The sequence below is a fragment of the Apteryx rowi genome, unplaced genomic scaffold (genome assembly GCF_003343035.1).
Source record: "Apteryx rowi isolate R43461 unplaced genomic scaffold, aptRow1 scaffold_334, whole genome shotgun sequence".
Lineage (NCBI taxonomy): Eukaryota > Metazoa > Chordata > Aves > Apterygiformes > Apterygidae > Apteryx > Apteryx rowi.
In genome coordinates this window covers 776,832-800,479 of record NW_020449797.1, presented here as the reverse complement: position 1 = coordinate 800,479, position 23,648 = coordinate 776,832, and the positions used below count along the sequence as shown (strand labels likewise).

At 34.8% G+C, this 23,648-nt stretch overlaps 1 protein-coding gene across 1 annotated transcript in view; it reads left to right on the top strand.

Annotated features, from left to right (window-relative positions):
• The window catches only part of AK9 (adenylate kinase 9), a 77,316-nt gene that overhangs the window by 11,946 nt on the left and 41,722 nt on the right, over positions 1–23,648 (top strand). Inside the window, 11 exon segments of the mRNA XM_026072043.1 lie at positions 2,044–2,217; positions 2,900–3,025; positions 6,049–6,123; positions 7,620–7,718; positions 9,750–9,889; positions 9,982–10,162; positions 10,577–10,721; positions 13,225–13,382; positions 14,288–14,444; positions 18,433–18,547; positions 18,973–19,046. Coding sequence (XP_025927828.1) covers positions 2,044–2,217; positions 2,900–3,025; positions 6,049–6,123; positions 7,620–7,718; positions 9,750–9,889; positions 9,982–10,162; positions 10,577–10,721; positions 13,225–13,382; positions 14,288–14,444; positions 18,433–18,547; positions 18,973–19,046 — 1,444 coding nt within the window.

Here is a 23,648-nt window from a genome sequence, read left to right as displayed (position 1 = left end):
ACTTGCTGGCTATGTCTCTGCTAGTAAATATAACAAGGCAAGGACCACTCTTTGGACCTGAGGCCAATTGGTTTTGCACAACACAGCTAAACTCCCTCATTAGTCAGAATAGGGTGCCACGTCCAAATGGCCCACTGGGAAAGGCCTTAGGCCTGTGCTGTTCTCCAGACTATACCCAACTATTCACTAGGGAGAATATTAGCTGGCCCAGACCAAAACTTTACCAGACTCCGTGCAGGCAAGGTAACAGTATGTATAATAATGGACCAGTGTTCAGGCCTTTGTTCTGGCCATGTTTCATTTATTAACAAGTAGTTTTTTTCCCTTCTCTGACTCTGAACATGCAGAATGGAGTGCCAAGACAACTCTAAATTTCATAATGAAACTTTGGAGTTGTGCTCCATTCTCATTAAGATTTTGATTCTAGTTGTCTTATCTATGTGGTTTGTCAGATGTCTTAGTGGATGGACTGAGTACTATCACTTTGCTAAATTGAAGTATTTGTTGTAGCGATGATGTTCTGTATATTTCATACATTTAAGACCCATTTAAACAATGAAAATGTGTAAATGCCTATTTCAAGCAATTGCTTTTCTGTACTCATGGAAAGATGTTAAAACATCAGAAAAGCATATTTTTCTGCTGCTTTCTAGGCTGTTTTGAATTTTTTCAGATATAGAAAGCTGATCTTTGTTTTAATACCAGATAGTGAAACATCTCAATTCTTGAGAATATATTTTGTATAGTCATGTACAGCCATACAAATGCAAGAGTGATCCTATCTGTACTAGAAAGAAAACAGAATTCTTGTCTTCATGTGGTTACATCATCTTCTCCTCCTGGAAGAAGACTGAGGTTGAATGCTCATTAGAAATCCTTGCCCCAAAGTCAAAAAACAAAAGGTCTTTGATTTCAGTGGGTTCAAGATGTCTTCATAGATGTGTCAAAACTGTAACTATTTTCATTAGATCAAAATTAAAGGAAGAAGAGACACTCTAGATAGCTCTGCGAATAATGAAATACTATTATTAAGAAACTGATGTAGGAAAATCTTGTCTCTCCAAGAAAAATGATAAAAGTTGCGCCTTTGAAAAAAAAAAATCAAATTTTTCATTCCCTATTTCAAAATGTGCTGTGTCATATAGCAGTAATGTCAGCTATATGACTGATTCTTACAGGAGAAATGCAGAAATATCCCAAAGTATAGTAATACTTTAAGGGATACCTCCATTAGAGAGTGTAGCATGCCCATTGCTAGCAATGTGATAGCTCTGTTTTTCTCTGTAGAAATCAATTTTCCCCTTCTGTCACAGTCTGAATTTAACAACTACAAAGTTTTATTTTTATCTTAGATTTCTCACAATATGTCTGGATGGTAGGTGTTAGGGATTGAGAAGGGGAGAATGATTATTTGTTGTTTGTTGTGCCCTCCTCTCAAACTCCATAATGGAATTTTAAAATATCCACGTTAACCACATTCAGATTTATCTGTGTTTAATGTTAAACTAAACTTGTGTCTGCATATTTTTTTATAGAAAGACCTGCGCTTAATCTTGCAGATTAACTGCTGAACACCTTTAACCTCTGACTCAATGGTACTATGTTATTGGTGATAGTACAGCTCTGAGAGGTCAAAGGCACCTAGTAAAATGGATAGCTTGCTCAAGACCAAACCACTTTGGAATGGATTGCAAGAGCAATCACAAGTCTATCTGCAAAAGACTTTTATCCATCAACTCTACCTGCATAGAACTAGCATGGCAAAATGTGCTCAAGTAGTGGCTACACTCTTGATATGGAATATAAAATGCTGATGGAGAAAACTGTGCAAGTGATTAAGTCTTTCTTTAATATTTTATTTTTGCACTGAGTAACTTTGCTGCTGTTGAGAGTTTTGTATTACCTCAAAAGTTATTAGAGAAGTTGTTTATGAATCCAAATATTTGCCAAACAGCCCCCCATATTCTGCAGTTTAAGGAAGAAATTAGTATTATTATAGCACTACAATAAACATGTGATTTCCTTTTAATCATTCCTTGCTAGTGTTCAGACTATGACTTATGCCAAAGAATATCTGGACAAAGACAGTGCCCTGATTCAGGGCAGATATATCAGAGGAACCAGTGGGATCCTAATGTTATTGAAAAACATAAGAAAATGAAAGATCAGCATAAAGAGGATAATGAGGAAGAAGAGGAAGAGCAGGAAGAAGAAGTGGTAACTACTGCTAATTTCTGAACAGTGCAAAGTATTAGAATGTACTCTAGACAAAGCAGAACAAATTCCGATATTCTAAAATATCACCATACTGTGTTATGAATTAATTTTGCTCAACTCTAATCTTAATTCATTTTCTGTTCCACTTTAAGAGATTTGGAATAATGTTTAAATAGTGTTTTTAAATGGCAGCAGGTGGTGGTTATTGTATAGTTTGGCCTGGATTCAGCCTCTGACTTAGAAGACACTAAACTGCTGCTTAAGTTGAAAGTGTATCAGGAGAATGGTGACTTTGTATTGTCTTGTTCCTCTGTTCTTCTGCAAGCATCTGTCATTAGTCAAGTTTGGGGATAGGATACTGTAGGGATCTTTGGGCTGAACAAATACAGGAGTTCTTAATTTCATTTATTGTAACATGTTTTTACTAATGTTTGTGGGATGTTAGCTTGTTTTGCTGTTAGAATACTACAAATAGATTATAGTTTTTTCATGAAGGTTTTAGTTTGCATTCAGGTTGGGTTGCACTGTTTTATAAAGCTGGCCAAAGACATTATTATTATTAATATTGAAATATTTTATCTGGAAAGCTACTTTATCTATCTGCTTTTAAGTATAGACAAAATTTAGTTTAGTACATTATTTTGTTTCTGTATCTTGAAATATTTAAATTTTCATTCTTCAGATTGCAGAAGGTCCACTTGCAATATCAAGAATTTTGCCTCAGTTAGTTCAGAGGCCTGAAGATATTCGTGAAAACGCAGAGGAAAGAGTTGGGATATACAAGGAGATAATGCTCCATCCTTTAGAAGTAAGAAAAAACAAAATACTATGATGCTGCATAACAGAAGATTGTTTAAAATATCTTACACTATTTCCATGCTTTTTTGAGTCTGAGATTTATTTTAGGGAGGTGGACACAGGTCATGGTCCAACATAAGTGCAGGTTCTGAAATTCATATTGAAATCAATGGTATATCATGATTATCATTTGTGGGTGTTGTTGCTAGTCTAGAGTCAAGATAAAGTAATCCATTTTGAGTTTTAAAATAGAAATACATTAGTAATATTTTTCTAAACCTAGGAAGTGACGTATAATGTTTGAAGTATATCATGATTATTACCAGAGTCCATTTAGCATGCAATCCTATAAGGAATCTGCTTTTCATATCCATTGCCTTTCATTTCAACAGGTTTTCCTTCTTCATCTGCTTCATTACCTGCAGTTTTATATACCTAATAATTAGCCCATACATTTGCTTTATCTTCTGTTTCATTTCTGCAGCTTTCTAGTTGATTCTTTATTTTTCTCTCTAGGCCTAGGTCCTGATTTTTTGCTCTCTGTCTGTCCTCTGTTTTTTCATAACCACTTGCACTGGGTTTATAGGAAGGTCTAGGGCATTTTGCATTTCTTTCCTTCCCCATTGATGAGGGATGACTGCTGACATGCTACGACATCTCCAAGGAAGGACAGAAGAGAGAGCTGCTTGCCTATAGTGGCAAGGGTGGACTGGTTGCCTACACTCAGCTTCCCAAAGAACAGAGAATTTTACTTTTTTTTTTTTTTTATATGCTTTCCAGTGTTACACATGTTGAAATTTCAAGAAAAGTGGTCACAGAACAGAATGTAACAATTATTTGAAGATATGCCTCATTGGATTAGCTTTTCAGTTACCATTTTAAACACAGATGTCATAAGCCTCCATTTAATTTTATGATAAATATAATAACCTGCTATGGTGACCACAGATACAAGAATATTTAAACACTCACAAGGGGAGTTATAGCCCTCTGAGATCATAGAGAGTAAAGCACAGATTTTGAAATCAGAATGACTGACTAGTTTTAGTGTTGTTCTGATCAGTGTTGGTATTTTCAGTAAACATGTCTGGCAAACAAGCAATCAAAGATCTTCTGAAAGGCAATGATCATGCTGGTCACCCTTCAGCTGAGCTAAATAAGGAAGTAGCTGTGTTTACCTTTGTTTATCAGTGGTTGAAATAGTGGGGGGGCATATTCAAACAGTGGCCCCGGTGAAATCTGGTCAGAAGATGAGTTACAGAAGCCAAGAAGTTTCCTCTGAAGTGATTTAAAACAGGGGCTTAGATATTCTTGGTTGGGGGTCAAGCACCAAAGGCGAAAGAGAAAATGAGAGCAGTACTAGTAGCCTGGGCTTGGTAGAAACAGAAAGAGAAGAATAGGTAACTTATTTTGAGAAGAAGCATGATGAAAAAACATGCTTGAAATTATGAGCAGTGACATTGTTTCCTCCTTTCCCTGTTGGGTTCAGGAAAGTTGTATTAACTATGTAAATTTACTAAGAGAGGGTACAAAGCCATAATTTATTCGCTTTTTCTACTCCTGGTACAAGCAACTGGAAAAGCCTCATGTTTGCTGTGCACTTTACAATTATTGTTTATCTATGCCTCTCAATTTCCCTATGAATTAGATAAAATTATAGATAAAATTGTGTAAAAGTGGTATAATGCTGTTCTTTGCTAGAGGAATAAATCTGTTATTTTTATGCAGGAGAAAGCAGAATATATGATATCTTGAATGATTATAATCTCATATGGATTGTTCTTAAGTAAACTAGAGAAAAGTTGTTTAGATTGAAAACCACTAGCTGAAAAGTCTTACTTAGGCAGAGTTAGTGGTTCACTAAAATATTGAATGAACTTAGGGATCTGTTGTTGGCCCAGTTAGAGGTTTAGATGATTAAATTTAAAAAAGGCTTATAAAATGTTGACTTTACACTGCGCTGGGATAGATAGAAAGAACTTTGGAGGACAGACTTTGATTTCTAGGATGAAATTGAGTTGAAATAAGTGTGAAATATTACAGCTAGGGAGGAAACTGAATGAGCAACTGCAACATGTGAAATAATTGGCTAGATCTCAGTACTGCAGGCAATCTGGGAATCTAGTTAATTGTAAACTGAGTCAATAAATATGGTACTATTGCACGAAAGAAATATTATGGATGTACTAATAAGACCATTGCATGTAAGAGAAACAGAAACTAATTATTACTTTCTGGGTAGAAGAATATTAGAAAGAAGTGATCAATTATTATCCACCAAAGATAGGAAAAATAATTTGTTTAATTTGTAGCATAGGAGACTTAAACTAGATGCTAGGAAAGGCACTCTGGCCATAAGAGCAATGAGTAGGTTACTTATGAAAGTTGTAGAGTCACTTTCACTAGCATTTTTCAGAGCTGGGTTTAGACACATATCTGTCAGGAATGGAGGGAGTGTTCTTGATCCTCTCACAGAGATGATGACAACTGACATGGGAGGTCCATTTTAGTCTATAATGTCTTATTTACTGATAGGAAGATTGAAAATAAGAAAAATCAAATATATTGCTCAAAGTTTACAGAAATTCAGAGTTGGGACCAAAATTAAAATTTTGGTCTCATGGTTGATATTTCCAAGATATTTGTTAATTAACATTATCACCATTTCCCACCAGACAATTAAGTATTGACAGTAATTAGACAGTTAGAAGTTGAATTCATACATGAAATGTTACTTTATCTAGATTATTTGTAGCTATTTTGGGTTTGACCTAGGTTATCTAATCTGATTTCTGAACCTATTGTAACTATAATTTTGTAGTTCTCTCTATATTTATTGATCACTATTAAAATAGAAGTTTCTTGGCAGATGATTTTATAAATCATCAATGTGGTGAAAATTGGTTGTCCACAGGAAAACTTGGAGTCCACAGGAGTCCAGCTTTTGATATTTATAGGAACAGAATGAGCTTGAATGTCATTATCTGGTTAACTATATACTCAGTTGATGAACATGTCTTCATTCTTAAACAGGACTTGATGGCTGAACAGGATTCTCAATACCTTATTGAACTGGATGGAAATAAGCAACCAAATGACCTTTTTGCAGTAAGTAAACTATGCACCAGCTTAAGTAACTTCCATTAGAAAAGAACTATCAATTCTGTAGATATTTTTTTATTCTGGTGTTGGCAACATTCTAAGTTGAATATAAAACTCATTAAATTATGAGTACAAAACATCACCTTTGAAATGCCTGCTTTTGTTATTATGTTAAAAAAAACATAAGGTTCACCACTCAGCCCAAGTTTCCATAGATGTTACACGAGAATATTTACAGGCAGGCTGCAAACTATTTTGTACTGTATCCACGTATTTGTTGTGCTTTACGTCCTGTATTAGTTTCAAATATCTTTATTAACATGCAAAATTAAAACATTCTCAGTAAGATATATTTACAGAATTGGCTTAGTGTGCTGATGCCTTAAATAATGAAGAAATTTTTATGGTCTTTGATATAGTTTTACAGTGAAATAGAGGATAATTTTTTCCTTTTTCCCCTTTCACGGAAGTTCTGCTGAGTTTTTGTGTCTATAGATTTTTAGCTCATGACACAGCAAATCAGTCTACATATTAAAAATTACAACAATAAATTTTGAAGATAAATAATCTCACCTTCTATCTCAGAAATAAGAGCTGTTTTAAAGTAGGATGTAGAGTATGGGGTTGGAAAAGGAAAAGCAAGAGATTGTCTTTGATAATGTAGGAAGTGAGCTGCCCCTGGACTTTCCCCTCCCTTGTTGAAAAGGAATTGAATCTGTTACAATTCTGCAAGTATTTAATTTTACAATTAACTTTATTATCAAGAGTATTTCTATACATACAGAAAAAAAACTATTTTTGCAGAGACAAAAGACAAAATTGCTGAAAGACAAAATTTCATTATTTATGATCTATTTGTCAATATCACAAGAGATTTATACTAAAGACAGTACAGGTGTGTAACAATTCCCACCATTTTACCTGTGAGTAAGATAAAGACGTATTATGAAACTAGCCCAATTATGGCAAAATTTGCTTTTTCATTTCAAGAATACTTGCGTTTAAGCAAGATTGCCTTCAAGAAATATTTCAGTTAAATATAATATCATCTGATTCTCATTGGCAGACTTCTGGTTTAAATACTTTTAAAAATAAATATCCCAAAGTTGTATTATTTCCAAGTCTGCATAATAATCTGATGTCCTAAAGACATTTGTCTCCTTTTCCAACCCTATTGGCACAGACTGGAGCTCATCTGAATACTTCCACTGTTTAGTGGGAGAGAATCCTTCACAGTCTATCCCTTTGGAGGGCTTGGGATTCACAGCATAAGGAAAAGGTATAAAGGCTTTGATTCAGCATTTTGCACTGTCTTTATCTACCAAATAGCTTGTAGGAGCTGAGCTGAATAACAAACATGGCCCCAAGCTAAAAATTGGGCCTTAGTGTATATGTGGTCATTATACAAATAATAAATTAAAATTAAAAAAAAACTTTGGGGTCCTTTCAGATCACAAAAGCAATTTTAATTGGTTCTTAGTCAAGAGTTATTTTCTTTTCAGTCAGTGGTAGCCCGACTTCAATCTATGGGTGTTCGAAATGCAGCTCCTGTAACTAGACTTCAAAGTCAGCAAGAAGAAACATTAGAGGGACTGGAAAATGTAAGTGTAATATTTTTTTTTCTAAAATGTAATAATTATAGAAATATTTTTTTATTTTCTGCTATGAGCTTATATTTGTTTCATAGCAAGCAATTTGTTTTATTGTGTAATAAGGGGCATTTTTGAGTCTTGATTTTCCAGAAATGTGGATTTGAGACAACCCTGGAACTGAAATCCAGCTAAAACAGTGTGAAAAAAGTTATCTTTAATTTTTAAAAAAAGTTATGTCGTTATGATAAAATTTTGAACAGAATGTTTGTTTTAACAGTGGAATGAGAGTGAATTCCTTCCAGGGAAATAAAGAAACTTTAGCCAAAGGATAATAGTCTCTACAGCTTACTGTTATCTCACAGTCTTAAATCTTTTCCTGAAAGAGAAATAATATCATGCTAATACAAATTTAGGAACATCCTGCATAGCTGAAAACACATGCATTTTATTTTCTGTAATTTATTAGAAATAAGACAAATTAGTGTTGTATTTTGCCTGAATCATATCAATAATAATTTCTGCCGCTTCCAAGTAAAAGAGAAAAACAGAAGTCTCTGCATACATGTCTTCACCTATAACCACTTGCAGTTATCTTTCTCAYTTCTTCACCAAAACTACAAATATATAAATGGTACTATAACTGAGGAGACCCTGCTGATTGTGGTTATGCTTTCAGTGCAAAAAGAAAATAAGTTTTCTTTTTTCCCAGTACCCATCAAATTCACAGGTGAAGGATTTTCTGTGCCAGATTATGTCTGTATTTATTATTTAATTTGTTTATGTGTTTAATAACTGTGAATGTATCTATTAATTTGATCCATGAACTTGTTAAGTCCTCTCTTGAGTTGTTGTAAAATTTGGTATCCACAGTATCCACCCAAAGGTCAAGGAGTTCTGCAGCTTAATCATACAGTATACATAGAATTACCTCCCTTTGTGTTGAACCTGCCACCTTCTAACTCGCTGTCCTCTAGTTGTTGTTCTACAAGAGGCAGTGAATAGTTTTGTTCTCTGCCTTTGCCCTCTAATATCACCCATGAATTCAGACTTCTGTCTGATTCTTGTGTATCTGTCTTTTTTTTGGACTGAAGAGTTCCAGTCTACTTAATCTTTTTTCTTATATGAAAATCTTTTTGTATGGTCATATTGGTCAATATGATCAGTCATATTACCTTTCTCTGAAACTTTCCTGATTCTGCTACATACCTCTTGAGATGAGGATGCCAGAATGCCCACAGCAGTAAAGATGAGGGCATGGATTTATACATAAAAAAAGGAAGCTTTATGTTTTATTCTCTCTTTGCTAAACATTCCTAGCATTCAATCTATTTCTCTGACTACTATTGGGCATTGACCAGATGTTTTCATGGAACTGTGTATTTTAACTCCAAGATCTATTCCTGAGCAGTGAAAGTCAACTCAGAGTTCATCATTTTCTATGTAAAACTGCTATTTTAATGCCCAGCTTCTTAGTCTCTAAAGGTCCTTCTTCAGTTCTTCACAGCCAGCACTTGTCTGTTCTACTATGAATAATTTAACATCCCTATAAACTCTATGATTTACTTACTATTCAACTTCTTTAAAACATCTATTAAACATATTCCTATAACTTGACATTTCTGCATACGTAAAAGAGATATTTTGGCCTTTCCATTCCCCCACCCAGATCTTTGTCCTTTCTTCATCCCTTTTAGAAGAAATAATCTTGGCCATTCTCTCTCTTCTTCAATAATTGATTGAGTTGTTTCTCTTCATTTTTTTAAACTTCCAAAAATAATTTATGAAGCCTACAAGAAATATTTTAAGTACTATTTTTATTAAATAAAATTTAAAAGTTAAATAGTTTTTCCTTAAGATTGTCTTGCATTTCTTAAAAAATATATAGTTTTTAAAAAGATACTGAAAAGCATAATTTTGTTTTCTTTTAGGTTTGGTTGTGTTCCAGCAGAATATTTCAAAAAAGACTAAGTTACATAGAACATGGCATAGGTAGATTTAGAAAAAAATTATACATACTGTTATTACTGTTTTAATAAACAGGATGAACTTTTCCGGGTTCTCTCATCCTGCAAACTAATAGCAAACAGATACCGATGGCGTAGAAGCAGGTGGGGACAAGCATGTCCTGTGGCTCTTAAGGAGGGTGATATTGTAATGGGGATCCCAGACTTGGCTGTCAGGTTAGTGGAATTTGACACTTTTTATTCTTTTTTCCATTTCATAAGATAACTATCTCTATTTGTTGACTTTTTTTGTTTTGTTTTGTTTTAAGTTTTCTAGGTAAAATGTACGTACTGTCATCCTCAGAGGCATTGAAAGCATTTATGTTGAATCCACGGCCTTACCTGTTACCACCAATGCCACTTCCTCCTTGTAAAGTACTAGTATTTGGCCCCCCATTGTCTGGAAGAACAACCATTTGTAACCTGATTGCAAACAAATATAACGGAAAGGTGGGTATATAAATGTCTTATATAACAAGGGGATCAGCTGAGGCCTGGGAGCCAGTTAGACACACACTTATTCATGGTGGGTCATCAACATACACATTGTAAACATATGCATTATAGAAAAAACATAGTAATTCAGTGAAATTCACTTACAGAAAAGCAACTAACTTTATAGACAAACATTTATGTGTCAATGTTATTTGTCTTAGCATAAGAATATGATAAGCATATTTTATCTAAGATAATTAAACTGCATTGCAAATTGGAAATTTGTACACAACAAACTGTGCTCAAAATATATGTAAATTTTTCTGAAATTTGCAGAGCTTTTCCAAACTCATTTTACTGTATAGCTGTTGGATCAGGTGCTGTATGTCTCTTCTGTAATATCTTTATTTTTTCAAATAACTTCATTAGGTTCTTGACATGGCCAAACTCATTCAACCCCACATGGAAGAATCAAGAGAAAAAATCTTTGAGAAAATGCAAAAGGATACAATAGAAGCAGCCATAAAAGCAGTGAAAACTAGGTTGGAATTAGAAAAAGTGTCAAAAGAACCAGGTGAATAAGGTGTTCCATGGTCTTTGAAGCTATCTTGTTTGCTTTTAGGTTATTTAACTGAAGCAATTCCTCTCACTTGTAAATGTTTTAGACTGCTTTAAAATACTACAGAAGCTGTTACAGATATTATGTGTTAAATATGAACTGAAATATCATGAAGTGAAAGCAATAGAGTAGAACTGAGTAGAATTGAGTAGAACTCAATGCTTTTGATATTATTATGTATAAATATCCTGGAGCTGAGGGTCACAAGCATGTGAGAAAGCTTTATGAGCTCCTTTTGAAAGCGCTAATAATTCAGAATCACAGAATGGTTGAGTTCAGAAGGGACCTCTGGAGATCATCAAGTCCAGCCCCCCTGCTCAAGCAGGGTCACCTAGAGTAGGCTGCCCAGGTCCCTGTCCAGACAACTTTTGAACATCTCCAAGGATGGAGACTCCACAACCTCTCTGGGCAACCTGTTCCAGTGCTCAGTCACCCTCACAGTAAAGAAGTTTTTCCTTATGTTCAGAGGGACTTTCCTGTGTTTCAGTTTGCGCCCGTTGCCTCTCGTCCTGTTGCTGAGCACCACTGAAAAGAGTCTGGCCCCATCCTCTCTACACCCTCCCTTCAGATATTTAAACAGATTGATAAGATCCCCCCTCAGTCTTCTCTTCTCCAGGCTCAACAGTCCCAGCTCTTTCAGCCTCTCCTCATATGTGAGTTTGCATGCACAAATGTCTTACGCAGTGTCTTCCAGTCTCCAATGAACAGTTATCCCTAAAAAATACCTTATTTATAGCTTTCATAGACATGAAAAAAACTTGAAAGCGTGAGCATTTGTCATTTATATGGTGATATATTCCTGTTGTGGACAGACTGAAACAATAGCTCCCAAAGATGTGAAAAGGGTTGCAAATTTTAATCGGCCATAATTTTCTAATGTAAAGATTGTTGGCATGCTAAAAATTGAGAACATGGAAACAGTGTTAAATAACAAAATAAAGACCTCTCCCGTCCTTCTTACTCCCCAGCATCTCTGAATTCTTTGTAGAAATAAGTAAAAGGGAGTATATTGACAGAAAATTCTTGTGTTTAATTCAATATACCTCTCAAATATAATTCTTTTTTCTAAATTTGCCACGGAGTATCACCAGAGTGCTGTAGATACTAGAGGCTCAGCTGTCAAATTTAGATTTATCTTTCCACATAATGCATAACACCTTATCCATAATATTAACCAGTACTATGTGGAGTAGAAATGTCATTGGAATGAAGTTCTGTAATTACGCTTGAGCACTACCTCAGTTTTAACAAATCAAAAACATATAATATTACTCAAGCATTACCAATTATAGAATAAATGACAAATTACAGCAATATATAAACTTATAGTGCTTATCACTTTCACTATTATTCTTGAAATAGTGTAAGATTATATTGCTCTGTTCATTTGTAATTATGCAGAGAAATCTCTGCAAAAACACTGTAGAGTTGCCTAGATGTATTTCTTTGTCTTTTTGAAAAAAAAAATTTGTTGCTTCAATTATATTTTTTCTTTAATGTTATGACATTCTATACCAGCAACAACTATTGGAGACACCACTGACAAAATATCTTATTTCTCAAGCTGGAGAGGAGAAGTAGAATATAGTTTCTTTAGCTATGATAACTCTAAAATCTGACTTTTTGCTGTATGTAAACACTTAATAAGATATTGTCCTTTTCTTAGGGAGTTTGTAATTTGGTGAAAAAATACCTGATAATGTGTAATTTTATGCATGAAAAAAAGTATCAATAAAATCAGTGAAAAATCTTGGTATAATTACAGAAAGTATGACATTTTTTCCAAATTATATTCTTCACATAATAAATATTGCAGTTGCTATAATCAGCTCTTCACTGAGTTATGCTATCATTTTATCAAATTAGTATGTAAATAGTGAACTAACTCTGAATGTTCCCTCAAAAAATTTTTGAACAATTACAGTACATTGTGTCAGCAATTAATAGTCAAATATGAATCGAATATGAGTGACATGCATTTTAGGGAATGCAGGCTTCTTGATTGTAGATGATGTACTATCTTGAACTATGATTTGTATTAATTTTTAAATTAATTTGGTCAACCTTTTGATTTAGACTCCTATGAGAAATTCTCAGGTGCTGCAGGTGAAACAATATTGAAACAATATTTCATTTAGTGATAAAAAATACTGTTACAGTTTAAAGGGTTTTTTGGAATGAGACAGCAAAGACAAAAAAATCTAATAACATTATTATGAAATACCCTCCCGAACTTCATTTAGAGGGACTGTTCTTTGATTCTTTCTCAAAATTATTTTGTAATATTGCTTTGCCTTAAAATGCCTGCTACATTCTACTATGAAGTGGCTACATTTAGTGGCCAAGAAATTATTCCTGAGCAGAGGATATTTAGAATACTTAAGAAATTTGTGAAGTGCTTAAAAGAAATCTATATTAAAAGCATGGTGTATAATATTTTTTTGTTTGTTTTTTGCAGCTGCAGCAAAAGAATCATTGTTAAGAATGCCAGAGATAACTTCTGACCATCCAGAAGTTCAAGCGATGGTAGAAGAAGCTGTAGTAAGCGCATCAGAATCCGAAATTGTACTATCACCTGAAATATATGCTGAAGTATTGGAGAGAGCTATTGCAGAGGTAAAATTACAAGTACTACATAACAAAGCACTTTCTTTCTAAGAGCTCCATGTAACTTTGTGTATTATCAATACATATTGTTAATTTTTTCGTGTGATCAGTCTGGTATATGTCACATAATTTGAAAGGTTACATAGGATTGATGAGAGACCAAATAAGATCATGAAAGACAAAAATCTATTGAGGGATTCTCTATGCATACAAACCATTTCTGTCTCACAGTCTCTGAGCTACAAGCTATTAAAGGCTGTGAGAATTATCTGAGCAAAGTATCACTGTACTCTTGCCCTATTCTTATACTCCTAGTCACTTTTAAAGGTAGGCTACCAAGCTATATGAATCTTTGTGCTACCTTGGTGAGGCTGTTCTTACACAATATGTTCATCACCTTCTCACTTACTTTAAAAAGTGTCTAATTTATTATTTAAATTTGTCTAGCTTGAACTTGGGAATCTTGTTGTCACATAATAATAATATATCACATAATGAGAACTACAGAATTATTTCTTCATAAAAAAGTGTTGGTGCCTTACTTTTTCATCAGTTTGGTCATAGAGATCAACACCAGATACAAGTTTTTGTGGAAAGAATTGTATTTGAAGGCTAATCCAAGAATCTTGGATTGTTTTGGATTTGTTCACTGGTTTGTAAATCTCAAAACTGAAACCTAAATTCTTTGTAGGCAACCTTAAAAAGTACTGGTATGTTCATCTCTCTTTATTTAAAATGTTTTTATTTCATTAAGGTGTGTAAAGTTATAAATGACTTATCTTTTATTAACATGAAATGACAATAGGGAAAGACTCATAAAGTTCAGAAAATTATTTTGTACTGTGCAGTCTTTGTAAACAGCTCACAGACTGTATTAGTCTTTTTATATTACTGACTCCAACTTCTTATAACAGCTCACTAAGAAGAACAAAGACAGGTTTCCTGGTGCTCCAGAAAAAGGAGGATGGGTAGTGGATAACTATCCTCTGTCAGTAGATCACTGGTCCACTTTATCTGAAAAAGGACTTTTACCTGACGTTGTTGTCTGTCTGCAGGATACGGAAAATAATGGTTAGTAAATACACACTAATGAAACTTAAAATCTTTTCTCCTTTCTATTTTGATGTCTGTGTATAAAGTACGCTTGCAAGAAAAATCAGTATTTGTGTCCCATTTACAAAGTTACAAGGGTCTATAGAAAGTGAACAGTAGGATACGCTGAATCAGTGAAGGTACCCTACATTTCTTACAGATGAAGAGATTCAGATGAAGGGAATTAATAGAATAAAAAACAGTTGTATGTATCAATGCTTTATAAAAGCAGTAGAGAAATTTCCACAGACTCCTATTTACAATCAGCAATATTAGTAAATAGCACTGGACTCTTGTAGTTCTGGACTCTTGTGTTCTGTGTGTGGCTGGCCACTAGCTTGCAAGTTGGCTTGTAGTCAAATTTCCCTGCTTGTGCGCTGTTTTCCCCATCTGTTAAACAAGGATATAGGTATGAACCTTCTTTGCTTAAAAAAAAAAGGGAGGGGGGGAAGGAGGTACCTGTATGCACGTGTCTTCTGTTCCCCATCCTCATGAAAAAAAAAAAGTTGAGCAACTTCCTATCCAGCTGGATACAATAGCTTAATACCTGTGAATTCAAAGGAAGGGATTTTTGCTTCAGCATTTCAAGCAAGAAGGAAGATTGGTACTAGGTATGAAAAACTAAACACATTCATACATTGTTAAAAGTTTTGACTGTCAAATTATGTCTTAATGGATTATGCCTGCTTGATTCATACCACACAGCATGTTTCATTGCCTTGTGGCAATGTATAATCATTACCTGTTCAATCCAGGTTCATTATCAAATTGTCTTTCAGTATTAGAAATTGCCCTTCAAGAAGGGAATGATATGTCTATCCTTACCTAGACAGTTCAAGAAAACTCAGTAACTGCCTGATATTAGAATCAGTCCAGACAGCTTTTCAACCCCTTGTCCCTGAATATAAAAATCAACCTGAGCAAATCAAGCTTACAAAGTGTTCTTCAGAACACAAAGCTTTGCAGTGTTCCTCAGAAAAAATGATTTTCAAAATCTGATTTCAGCCTTACAAAATCATTCTCAACTAAGCTACAGTACCCAGAACTAGCTGGTCACATAGCTTTCTGAAATTTTGTAGCATTTTAAACATCTTCAGCTCAGAGCCTTCCAAATATGGCTGGAGCTTGTATACAGACTCAGTTCAGACTGAACCTTTCTATAAAAGTTCTAGATCCAGTATTTCTCAGAAAATCACATTGGCTGTTCCTATCGTTCAAGAAGATCCTGCCTCAAATGCTTCCAGAAAGAACTTTAGGACACATTTAGATTGCATTTCCATGCCTGACCTTCCCTTCCCAGAAATATAAGAACTTCAGAATTCCAAGAACCTAGTTTCTGGGGCACTGTGCCTTGTCCTTTCTCCCAACCACAAATGGCACTTGAATTCATGAAGCTGGCATGTAGTAACGTAATGTTAATACAGTGTACTAAAGAACAAACAGAAGGAGTCAGTTCTAGTCTTTTCTGTAGGAAAAAGACTGAGGTGAGATAGATGCTTTCAGAATTATGTCAGTTCACTTCCCAGAACTTAACAAGTTAGTAAATTAACTGAATAAAAGGCAAGTTTGCCTCATAGTCCCTGAAAGGCTTTATTCTAGATCAGACACTTTGGGAATCCTCAAGGCAACTATGTTGAAGTGGTCAGTGATAACTGCCCTTTTTTTTCTTTTAGGAAGGAAAGAACTTGGAGTCCATAGCAGAGGCTTTCAAATGAAGACCTCTCTAGGGCTTTCAAATTATGTACTTCCTTCCTGCAGTGTACACCTCTCTGCCATTGCCACTAGTTCTCAAAAACATAGTTCTGTATTACTTGTTCTCATCTGAACAGTCTGGTTTACACTCTCCATAGTCATATCTTCCACACAATCATCTACTGCTTCTCTAGTCAGATAGGTGACAGATTCTTTAAAGTATAAGTGTAAGTCTTTCCACCTACAAGTTAGAGACATCCTTCAGGAAACTTAAATCTTGTGCTCACAGCCCTAATGGAACCTCTGTTTGAGCTAGGACTGTTACAGGCTTTTTATCACGTAGCAGTAAAGACTGCTTTCTTAATTACAACCTATTTGGCCCTATGTATAAGTGGATTTCAGGCTTGGAAGGAAATCCACTATTCCCATTTTTCATGTATTTCAGATGATAATGAGATGATACCCTAATTTTATCCGTGGCACTGTTCAGACTTTCATATGAATCAATGACAATTTATTTTTCCTCAGAGTTTCATTCACTGGTGGGAGGAAATGAAGTAGCATACTTTAGATGATAAAGCATATATTTTTACTGTCTCAGCTTGAAACAAGCCTTGCACAAGTTGAATATACTATTTGTAGCCTACCATAACAAATCAAAGTGAAATATGATACTGGCATAGAGATTTTCTTAACAAACTTCCAATTGCATTAAAATATGACATTGCAGGAATGTAGTTTTTTCAGCCACTGTCAGCTGAGCTATCTGCAAATATGTTCTATTAGCAAACTCATTTCTGGTTAATACTAGTAGCAGATTTTCTCAGGTCAGCCACTTGGAACTCATAATTTGTTATCCATTATTCTAAAAGCTTATAGTTCACTTGCTCAATTTAGTTGAGTAATACTGAAATCCTTCATCAAATGAAACAATGTCAGATCCTCTGAGTGATAAACACATTTACTGGTACCCAAAGAAGAATGGTTATTTATAATATAGTAACTGTGATTCTTCTAGATGTTTTGCATGTGTTAATTCTGTAATTAAAGCTGCTTCACTTTAGTTCAATGTCAGTTGGACTCTGAATAATGGAGTAAATCAATACTGGTGGCTGGCATCACTACTTTTTACAACACTGGGAGAAAACACAAAGATGGGGAAGTGCACATCCAGTCTACCAGGCAGAATCACTGAAAACTCTCACAACTTTTTTGCAGAAGAATACCCAGGCAGAATTATCTAAAACCAATTTCTTTACAAGCTGTATTAAAAAAAAAATCCCTCCACTCAGCTTCCCTCTTTCAAAAATATGTTTAATCAAAAGAATCAAAACATCTGTACTATTCACACAAAATTATCCTCTGCCTCAAATCAACAGCAGCTCAATGCAGTTAAGTAACTTGTTTATCACAGCTCAAATACAGATAAAAATATATTTTACGTGAGTTGACTATAGTGACCACATGAGGCATGGGAGGAATGAGGATGAACAAAGCAAGGTGGGAAAGGGAAGATCATAATGTCTGCTTTAAGGAGTGGCTAAAGGTATAGCTTTTTGCTTATGGCTGTTTCCTTGAACTTAGCTATTTTGTTTTATTTTCTTCTTTATTTTCCTTCAGGCAATTTTGTTAATTCTTTCTTTACTTCACACTTTTATCTCTTAAATAATGATGTTGTTATGGAGTTTACATTTTCACAGCACTTTGAATCATTACTTTGTACTCCACTCCCTGAGCTAGCCTAAACTAATATGACTCGACTGATGTAAATAGAGTTCAGCCAACCAGCCATATATTATAAATCTCTTTGCCAAAGTAAATAAATCAACAGAGTTCCATGTAGGAACAGCATATTCTTTATTTCTGTCAACCTGCTGCAGCAGTATAGATATGTATAGTCTTACATTTTTATTTGAATTTTGTTTGTTCCTTCATAGTTTTCTTTATACACATATACACAAAATAAATGCCAGAGTAATGGATGATGTAAAGGAAATATAAGATAAATCCTTTCAATGATGTCTCCCTCATATAGCCTCCATTATAACCTTCCCATATCCCGGACTCAGTTAATGAGACTCCTGAAATTGAAAACAAAGCTCTAAAACTTTAAAAGCAACATTATAATGACATTTCAGTGGTATATATGCCTTTGGGGGCTTTAAAAAGAAGTAGCTAAGTTGTCTATCATTTATTAAATCATTTTCATATCTCAAAGAATTTTAATTTTATGCAGCTGTATAAAATCTAGTGCTGTTGTATAACTGTATTGCAGGAATCTGTGTACTACACAGACTGTACTTAGCAAATAAGGATGAAATTAATGCTAAGATTTTGAAAAGACTAACAGATGAAGCATTAAAAGAGAAAGAAGCAGCAGAAGAAGAAAGGTAAAATATACTAAATATCTGATTGTTTAAAATGATCACAAAAAATTCTAGACTTACTGTGTTAAGGATATCAGTGCATTTATCAATCAACACAAGTGTACTAAAAAAGTACATTAAGACTGGTTCTGATGTATTTGAAATAATCCACCCTATGTTAATTTGAGAAATACCTCATTTAGAACAGTGCTTATGGTGACAGAAGATTTTCTAGCTAATGTGTTTTCATCAGCCCCAGGCTTTTTTATGATACAATAACATTTTGGAGGCTAAAATATTTTCAACTTCTGTTTGGTACAAACCAAATTATATTTCAGTTTTCAACAGTATTTTTCCATATCTTTACTTGCATTTAATACATTTGTAGCTTACTTCAGTAAACTTCAGTATTTATAGAAATCTTAAGATGAATAATCTTTTAATTACAGAAGAGAAATGCAAGAGATACTGAAGCTAGAGGAAGAGCAGCAATCTCTAGAGGCTGCTGAGGAGAAAGGTGAAAGCAAGTATCATTTGACTTGTATTTTATCTGATGATATGTTTCAAATTGTTTAGCAATTTGATTTTTTAAGCAGATTTTTTTTTAATTCCTTTTTATATTCAGTATCTAGAAAAATGACTTTACATTGCTGCCTTTGATCCCTTGATGAATTCATTCACCCATTTCTCTGTGTCATTCTTAATAGATTGTTAATCTTTTTCTCTGCCTGGTCCTCAGAAATCTTTCACTGTGGATCACCAACTCATGTTTATCCATGGACTCTTGTGTTACAACTGTACTGAATTATTTATTGACTGTTGACCCTGAAATACATGAAACTATTAATTAGCTTTGTCAAGATCTACTGGGTTGTTATTTCAGCATATATACTGTGGAAGGTAATTTGATTCTTTCCTCACACCACAGTATTTTCGTTGTTTGTTTCTCAATGATTAAGGAGCCATTTGCCATCTAGAACTTGAATATGGTGCTTTTGTCATTGTGGATAAAATAACCTGTCATCCCTTGAATCTATTTCATAATGTTTCTCTATATATCCATATGGTTGTACGGAGAACCACCAAAATGGTGGTTTTGGTAACCATTACTTATGTTTTACGGAGTAGTGAATTTCAGACAGTAAGGGCAGGCCCTTCAACATTGTTTTCAGGAGGACAAGGTCACTCTCAGACTACATTTGAAATTTGTATGAAAAGCAGCCTCAAAATTCCAAATAAATCAACTCATCGACACATTTTTAACACTTTATGGCTATCATATAAGCTTTTAAGTTCCATCTACTAAGTATTCTTCGGACTTTGTTCTGTTACCGAATAAAGACGTCTATGAAATCATACAGCATTGTTATGATTTTGGATGAGTCTAAAAGGCAGGACTTGCTCTCTCCTCTCTAATAACTTTTCCAAGTGGGTTATTAACTGTATTGAAACTTCCTACTCATCCAAATATCCATCCCCTCCCAGGAGAACACTCTGCTAGAACTTAGGCAATGGCTAGTCAGAAAGCCGCAAAGCTGTCCGAAGGGGTAGCCTCCCAAAACCTCAGCCTGAAGCATTTAAAGGGGAACAGAAGTTACTGCAGCAATGGCTCTGTTAACAAGTTAGGAATTGCTCAATACAGTAGAAACATATGTTAGGAATTGCTGAATCCATAGCCCAGTAGAGGCAAGGCTGCTGCAGCTCAGTGGCCCCAGGTCAAGTCAGTAGTGAGTCTGAAGATGTGTTCCCAATTCCCCTTTCATGCCCTTGTCCCTCTAGTTTCCATGCTTGTTCCACTCCAATTCACTTTGATCCCTCCTTTTCCTTGCCTTTGGCCCTTCCTCTAAGCATTTGATAAGAAGTCTCACACAGTCCCAGAATGTTTTTTCCAGCATCCCCTAATGAATCTTATACCCCTGTAGACAGTGACCCCCCCTCAGTCTCTAAGGTGCTCCTGGGAGAGCATCTCCCGTTCCCACAACTCAGTAGGTCCCGCACCCCAACAATGCATCAGCCTTTTCTGATGGCCCTGAGGGGAGCTGAGTCAGGGTGCTGTTTGTCCTTAGTAGGTTACTGGGGTTCCCCCACCTGTCATTGTTCCTCTCCTCCTTCGTGTTTATGGAGATTAGCCTTTAGTCGCATAACCTAATAAAATAAAAAGGAAAGGAATTGTGTGTTACATGAGGTTTCCCCTTTTATAATAACATTAATAAAACATTTTGTGTAAGGACTTTCTTACTTTGCTTCTTTCTGTATTGAGCAGAACTGCTTGTTAGTTTTGTTCTGCCTGTATAATGGCTTTATATTAGAATTGTGCTACACTTTGTTTTCAACAATGATGCTATAATTGTCCTGGGCAAGAGTGGGTAATCTGTGAGGGGTGAGATTCTGAGGGGCAGGCGACTGTCACAGAACTGGCTGGCGCTTTTCCTCCTCAGACTGTTCTGTCAGTTGGGTCAACAGCTAGAATTAATTCTGGTTACTTTCAACATTCTTGAACCTCAGCAGCCAAAAAAGTGGCAAGGTTGAAGTTTTCTTTTTTACCTTCTTTAATCACTGTCTGGTTTCTTGAAAGATTGTTGCTGTCTGATTTGGATCTGCTGTCAGGATGAAGTACCACACACAAGTGTCTGTTTCTGCCTAAGAACGAGGTTGGGGAGACTTCAGAGGATTTTCTTCCTCTGCTATGGGGCCTTCCAGTTTCTCCATGGTAGCCTGGACTACCACAGAGGACCTGGAGCTGAAACTCAAAACTGAAGTGCATGTTAGAATTCCCATTTTTTTCCTTCGCTGGCAATGAAATATCTTTGTTTCAACCATAAGATAGTGGTTTCTATCAAATGAGAATATAGCAAGCTTATGTTTTGTTATCGCCGGTATGTCTCTCATACACTGTCTCTTATGCAGCCTGGCATCTGTTGTATTTCTTATAATCATATATAGAAAGGGCCAAGTCATAGTGGTGCTGGTAGTATCAGATATACTGAATTTGATAATTTGCTTTTATTTTTAATTAGGTAAAATTTCACTTACTCTCTGAAAAAAATAAACCAGCTTTGTAGGGCTCTTTAAATTAAATATAAACTTTAAAAATTTTCTACATAAAGTAGAAAAACTCTTAAAGTTTCTAATAAAACAGATAGCTCTTCTGTAAAGTGATTGAGTTCTGAAGTATTAAATATAAAGGGTGCTACAAAGTTAGTGTATTATCTCTGTCTCAGAAAACAAAGTTCATCTTGGTTGTGAATATCTAACTCATATTGATCTATCAAAATAACATTTATTAATGATAAAAGTAATATTGTCACACACACACTTGTGCTATAAACATGTCCTTATTCAGAGAATTAAAAAGACATGTTTTCCTACGCCTACATTTGATTTCCATAATCAAATACTGACTCACTGAAACACTTCAGTCATGCTTCTCTTAGCCTAACATCTGTTTTGTTTCACATGTAGTGCCATCAGCACATTGACTGCAGCTTTTTTCCCATGTGATATGTCTTTACAAAAATATAAATGAATTATATGTTCACAGTTCTTTTTTTTTATAGCAGTTATGGTATAAAAATGAAAACTTGAAAAAATACTCCAGAACCCTAATCATGCTCTTTTTGTGTCTCATATAAATAAATATGCATTTCACTAATTGCAATTTCTGTGATCTCAGTGGGACATTGAAGTCACTGTGATTGCTTCAGGATTGAACATATTCAAATTCATAATATTGTCTGTGTTTAAAAGAAAAATGTCCCATTAATGACCAAGATACTTACCCATCTTTTTATCTCTTAATGAGATTGAAAGTGCATGGAGAAAGAGATATTGGGTAAATTTTTCAAATGTATTTAAGTGAGTTAGGAAGTTAAGTTCAATGCTGAAAATGTCTAGTGAAAGTACACCAAAAAAAAATTGTCTAGTAACTCTTGCTTGTAGCGTCTAGTTGAAAATTATAGCTCTGCATCTTCTTTCCATTTCCCTTGAAACAATTATTCTGAGCTCAAATTATTAACAGGAGTTTTCAAAAGTTTTTAAGTATTTTTTTTTTCAGCAGCACAAGTGTGCATTTCTTTATGCCAGGAAACAGTTATATGACCTCAGGAGAACATATTTCAGGCATTGTAGAAGAGTTACACAATTTCAGATAGATCTGTGGGTTCATTCCAATCTTCTTGAGGTAAAACTTGGAGTGTTTCTTTCCTCCAGCATTTCAGCAATACAATATCCTATACAATCGATCCACTGAACCAGACAGTTGTCGTGGTTTAAGACTTTGTTTTCTGTACTTTACCTGTCATCCCTGCTTTTCTGCCAGGGATTACCCCTTCCGTGTTACAGAGTCAACAGGAGTAAATGTATACCTTTGCTTCAGTCACCACAACTCAGCCTGGTGTGTTAGTGCAAGCCCATCTCCACTGGTCTCGCTTCTGCCACTCTTGTTATTTGGGCAGTAAGCTCCAACAGGGAATAGACTTGTAGCTGGAGCTGATAATTCCAGCTGTGTTCTCCCGTGCTTGTCTTTCAGAGCTGTTAGTATTTCTTATAAACTCTTAAATATTGATCCCTCCTTTCCTCATATTGCATGTGGTGAAGGGTTGCATCAATACCCATATTTTTATCTCTAATTTTATGTTGTTGTTTTTTTATTTTTATCTTCATGTTAAATTCACTGAGACATTTTAAACAAGAAAAAGAAAAATAAATGTAATAATAATTAAATCTATACTATATATCTATAACATTTTAGTATGTTTCCTCTCTAGTCTTTGAAGAGAAATGCTTTTTGGAATCCATTGTAATTATAGTATTTACCAGTCAGTTGATGTGTGCCAGATCGTACAGCCTCTAAATATATTTCCTTTGTTTTTGTTGACTGGCTTGCATGCTGATTTGTGTTCCTCTACTTCTAACTGGAGGCTTTTCTATAAACTGAGATTGAACAAGGAGAATTTATTCATCAGCAGGCAGGGGATTACTTGAATGACAGACTTCAGAGCAGTCTTAAAATGACATTGACTTCACAGAAACAGTTTGTTCAGCCTTTGAGTAGTGTTGCATGGTCTTCATAGCCACTTTCTGGTCTCCTTCATAAGCCAGATACGATAGTTACATTCTATTATCT